Source organism: Myotis brandtii, unplaced genomic scaffold (assembly GCF_000412655.1).
Source record: "Myotis brandtii unplaced genomic scaffold, ASM41265v1 scaffold813, whole genome shotgun sequence".
NCBI classification, from domain to species: Eukaryota; Metazoa; Chordata; class Mammalia; order Chiroptera; family Vespertilionidae; genus Myotis; species Myotis brandtii.
In genome coordinates this window covers 2,912,862-2,918,185 of record NW_005371287.1, presented here as the reverse complement: position 1 = coordinate 2,918,185, position 5,324 = coordinate 2,912,862, and the positions used below count along the sequence as shown (strand labels likewise).

The window sequence follows — 5,324 nt, the reverse complement described above, 5'->3', positions numbered from 1 at the left end:
CCTGGGGCCCCCCCCCCCCCCGTTCATGAATTTCATGCACCGGGCCTCTAGTTGTATACTGTATGAGGTAGGGGTCAAACTTCATTCTTTTGCATGTGGCTACCCAGTTGTACCAGTAGTATTGGCTGAATTACTCGTTTCCCCCTGAGTTGTCTTGGCACTCTGGTTGAAAATCAATTGAACATAAATGTGAGAGTATATTTCTGGACCCTCAATTCTATCCCACTGATTAATATATATGTCTATCTTTATTCGATGACAACAAATTCTTCATTACTGTAGCTTTGTAGTAAATTTTCAAATCAGATTTAAGAAGGGCAATTCCTCCCATTTCTCTTTTTAAAGATAGCTTTGCCTATTCTGTGTCCCATAAATTTCCATATGAATTTTAGAATCAGCTTGTCAGTTTCTGCAAAGAAAACAGCTGGAATTGATGGGGACTGCACTAAATCTGTAAATTAGTTTGCCATCTTAATATCAAGTCTTCTAATCATAACATGGAATGTCTTTCCATTTATTTAAGTTTCTAAAATTTTCCATTCAACAATATTTTTGCAGTTTTTAGAGTATAAATTCTTTACTTTTGTTAAATTTATTACAAAGCACTTTATTGCTTTTAGTGCTGTTGTACACAGAATTTTCTTAACTTCATTTAGTATTCACTGAAGATATATAGACCCACAACTGATGTTTGTATATTGATCTTAAATCCTGCAACCTTGGTGAACTCATTTATCAGTTCTAGTAGTTTTTAGTGGATTCCTTAAGATCTTGTATACGCAAAATTTCGTCATCTGCAAATATTGACAGCTTTACTTTTGCCTGTCCAATCTAATTGCCTCTAGACCAGTGGTTCTCAACCTTCCTGATGCCGCGACCCTTTAATACAGTTCCTCATGTTGTGGTGACCCCCAATTTCATTGTTACAAATTGAACATAATTAAAGCATAGTGATTAATCACAAAAACAATATGTAATTATATATGTTTTCCGATGGTCTTAGGCGACCCTGTGAAAGGGTCGTTCGACCCCCAAAGGTGTTGCGACCCACAGGTTGAGAACCACTGCTCTAGACCAAACATGTCAAACTCGCGATTGGTGGGCCATATGCCTTGTTTATTTAAACAAGGCATATGGCCCAATGGTCGCAAGTTTGACATGCCTGCTCTTGAATTTTTGAGTGATAAATGAATAAACAACTTAATATTTGGAGAGGTTGAACTCAATATTATATAGATTCATTTTTAAAATAAAAGGAAAAGAAAAAAGTGCTATAGAAGAAAAAGAAAACAAAAAAAATGCCACCAAACTAGGAGGCAAGAAATCTAATTCCCACATCATTATTAATTAGCTGTGTGATCCTCAGCAAGTTTCTGATTCTCTTCTGATTATATATTCTATTTTTCAAATCTTTTCTCCATTTGGCAAACCTGTTAACTTCTGGGGATATATCGATCACCTTCCTCCTTTTCCATTTTTCCCTCAGAAAAGACAATAAAGTTACCAAAGCAAAAGAGCATACTAAAAGTATCTTTACATGGAGAGAAATATAACTCTCCAAAAAGGAACAATAGATATAAAGAATTATCTTCTTGAGAACAAGCTGAAATATAAACACTATAGAGGTTTGTGCAAGACATGGGTATAAATGAGGATCACCTTCCTCCTTTTCCATTTTTCCCTCAGAAAAGACAATAAAGTTACCAAAGCAAAAGAGCATACTAAAAGTATCTTTACATGGAGAGAAATATAACTCTCCAAAAAGGAACAATAGATATAAAGAATTATCTTCTTGAGAACAAGCTGAAATATAAACACTATAGAGGTTTGTGCAAGACATGGGTATAAATGAGCAAAAAGATGAAGCCTTTACTCTGCCTAGTACTGTATTAACACTCTATGACTAAAGAATAGTCAATAAAGATATAAAATATGGCAAGAGTAAGTTTTAAAAATATACATTATCTAGTTTTACCACAAAGATTATCTTTTAAAATAAAAGTTTTAGGTAACTTTTAAAAATTATAATTTTGATTAAAATGGCAAAAGTATCTCCTGACATATAAACTACATTACATTTTTCTGCCAAACATTAATTAGACACCTTCCTTCTGCCTCTGCTAATGCTGATGATACCAGAATATTAACTAACACTTAAACATTTTTAATTTCAAGTGTTTTGGAACCTCAGTTTTAATCTCTGACATAAAGGAAGAGGACTATCCAAATAAGTACCAGAGTCATCTTTTTCCTTATGACACTGTAGGGAACTCAGAGAAACTTTGGCTGCATCTGGGAAATAGTTTTCTTCATTCACAGCTGTTTTAGAAGTCTGGACATACTGTTCTGTTTCTTTAATATGTATCTTAGGGTTACTCAATTTGTTAGCATCATTTTTCTTGAATTGGGCTGGTTTGTGCTTCTGAAAACTCTGCTTCATTTTCTCAGTTGCATTCATAGCTTTCCCAAACACTGGGGCACTTTCTTCATCAGAGGAATATCTGTCAAGGCAAACACTTTTCTTCATTACAATTTTCTGAGTGGTTTGCAAGTCATTTCTACTATGATCTAAAGAAGTATTTGGTGGCTTGACTCTAGCATCAGAGGCCTTTACTATCATGTTTTTGACAGAATAGGGTATAGAAGTATTCACTTTATAGTTTTCTGGAAACAGCTGGTCTCCTTTTAGAACTTTAGAGTTCCTAGATTCCTTTTGCAAATAAATTCCTAGATCCTCTGAAAGATGTGATGGACAATCAGAACTACTGCTAGCCTTACAAGATTCTTTTACTGTGCGTATGGATAAAGTTTTCAGGTCTGGCTGTACATTACCCGGAGAATGTAATGATTTTATAAGTATTCGTTCCTTTAAAGGCATATCCTGATGATGTAAGTCAGTAATGCCAGAACACAGATGCTCTTCAGGATTAGTCTTTTGAAGATCCCAACTGAACACTTTATTTGTGGTGCACCATTCTGAGTCACATGACAATTGTCCTGGGATATGTTTAAAGCTATGAGGGATAGCTGTTTCAAGTCCTGATTTTAAGCCATGAGAGCAAGTATTCCTTGGAATAGCTGGAGAATTACTAAAAGAAGTTCCCTCCCAATCAATGCTGCTCAAGTGTAGATCAGCAATTGTTGACACATTATGGGATGAGATATTTGGTTGACTAGATTCTGAAATTAGAGATTTACTGACAGCTGTAATTTGCTGTGAAGCCAAAGGTTTTGAAGAAGACATTAACTGTTCTTGAGTATTCATATAGAGAGCATCTTCAGATAAAAGCAAGCTCTTCAATGACGCAGAAATAGATTCCTGGGGTAATGCCGAATCAGGGAAAATTTCCAAATTTAACTGGGAATTCTGTTTAGAAGAGATTTCACATGTGGGTTTTAAAGTTATGAGTGACTGAAAACTCATCTCATCTGTTTGTGGCAAATTATTTTCTTTAGGCTTAGTTTTCATGCCTGAAAAGAAAAATACAATATAATTAAAACCTGTTTTATTTGACTTAACTTGAATAAACAAATAAACTAAACAGTTCAGATTGAAAACTATATAAGCAATTTTTGCATTTTTGTCCCAGTGCATTCCTAGAAACTGTGTTGTAAGTAATTATAACAAAATAATTAAAAAGGATATATGCATCCTTATGTTCATAGCAGCACAATTTACCATTGGGAAGACCTGGAAACAGCGTAAGTGCCCATCAGCAGATGAATGGATTAGAAAACTGTGGTACATCTACACAGTGGAATACTATGCTGCTGTAAAAAAGAAGGAATTCTTACCATTTGCAACAGCATGGATGGAACTGGAGAGCATTATGCTAAGTGAAATAAGCCAGTCAATGAAAGAAAAATACCACATGATCTCACTCATTTATGGATAATAAAGACCATTATAAACTGATGAACAAAAATAGATACAGAGGCAGAGCAGCATCGAACAGACTGTCAAACTACAGCGGGAAGGCTGGGGAGGGTTGGGGGGCTGGAGGGGGCGGTAAGAGATCAACCGAAGGACTTGTATGCATGCATATAAGCATAACCAATGGACACAAGACACTGGGAGGTAGGGGAGGCCGGGGAATGTCAAGGGGGAAAAAAAAAAGAGAGACATATGTAATACTCTTTGCAATATTTTAAGCAATAAAACAAAATTAAAAAACAAACAAAATAATTAATGACAACATATTATAAAATATTTTCTTCCAGAAACAATGTTTGATTGAATTTTCTTCCTTAGTTTTTCTGGGAAATAAAGAAAATGTATTTATAATCCAAAATATATTACATATACTACTTGCTCAATAAGTGGTTGGTGTAATTACTATTATTAACACTTGATTAACTTATCAGACACATATGAAAATGGTTTACTCTCGGCTTTTCAGCTTTAATAGTGTATCAAGACAAAGAAGCAAGTTCTTATATAGAACTTTCAGCAAAATTTAGACAATATTGACTCGTGTAGAACAGATAGCTCCTCTACAACAGCTGTGTGTGGCTATCAAATGAGATACTTACTTTTCTTTTTCTTCTCTTTAATTTCTATCTTTTGTTTGTGGTAAACAGCAACAATCTCTGGAAAAGCTGCTTCAAATAATGATTCTTCTTCTATTGTTTGTAGAACTAATTCTCCATGTTTATCTTCTATAGCATAATGTTCTAAAAGATTAAAAATACAGAAAAACAGCCTTAATTACAGATATGAAAAATTCAATTTTCCAGGTAACAAAGTTTACCAGGTAAACTAAGTCATCCACAATGGATGATTTATTACAAATATTGCTTTATAACATCTCTATTCTAATAATCTGCTGATTCTAGTATAGAATTGATTTTCTTCTGCCTAACAAGAGTTGGAAGGAGATTACTTTATTTTTTTATATTCTTCATTGTTTAAAGTATTACATATGTCTCCTTTTTCCCCCATTGACCTCTCCCTGGCCATTCCCACCCCCCAGCACATGCCCTCACCCCCTACTGTCTGTATCTATGGGTTATGTTTCTATGCATGCATACAAGTCTTTTGGTTGCTCATACTCCCCACCCCCCACCCCCACCTTCCCTTTGAGGTTGGACAGTCTGTTCGATGCTTCTATGTCTCTGGATCTATTTTTGTTCATCAGTTTATGTTGTTCATTATATTCCACAAATAAGTGAGATTGTTTGATATTTATCTTTCTCCGACTGGCTTATTTCGCTTAGCATAATGCTCTTCAAGTCCATCCATGCTGTTGCAAATGGTAAAAGTTCCTTCTTCTTTATGGCAGCTAGTATTCCATTGTGTAGATGTACCACAGTTTTCTAATCCA

At 34.8% G+C, this 5,324-nt stretch overlaps 1 protein-coding gene across 9 annotated transcripts in view; it reads right to left on the bottom strand.

The window, feature by feature from the left end:
* The window catches only part of GEN1 (GEN1 Holliday junction 5' flap endonuclease), a 58,537-nt gene that overhangs the window by 30,048 nt on the left and 23,165 nt on the right, over nucleotides 1–5,324 (bottom strand). For 8 of the 9 annotated variants that reach the window (XR_001360163.1, XR_001360162.1, XR_001360164.1 and 5 more), the window contains exons 12-13: nucleotides 4,534–4,674; nucleotides 2,236–3,471 (exon numbers count right to left, since the gene is read on the bottom strand). Coding sequence is in view for 5 of the 9 variants with exons in the window: in XM_014531597.1 (XP_014387083.1) it covers nucleotides 2,236–3,471; nucleotides 4,534–4,674 (1,377 nt within the window). In the remaining 4 variants the exon portion in view is untranslated. Of the gene's footprint in view, nucleotides 1–2,040; nucleotides 3,472–4,533; nucleotides 4,675–5,324 lie in introns of those variants that run through there. The other variant, XM_005884080.2, reaches the window with a different exon arrangement.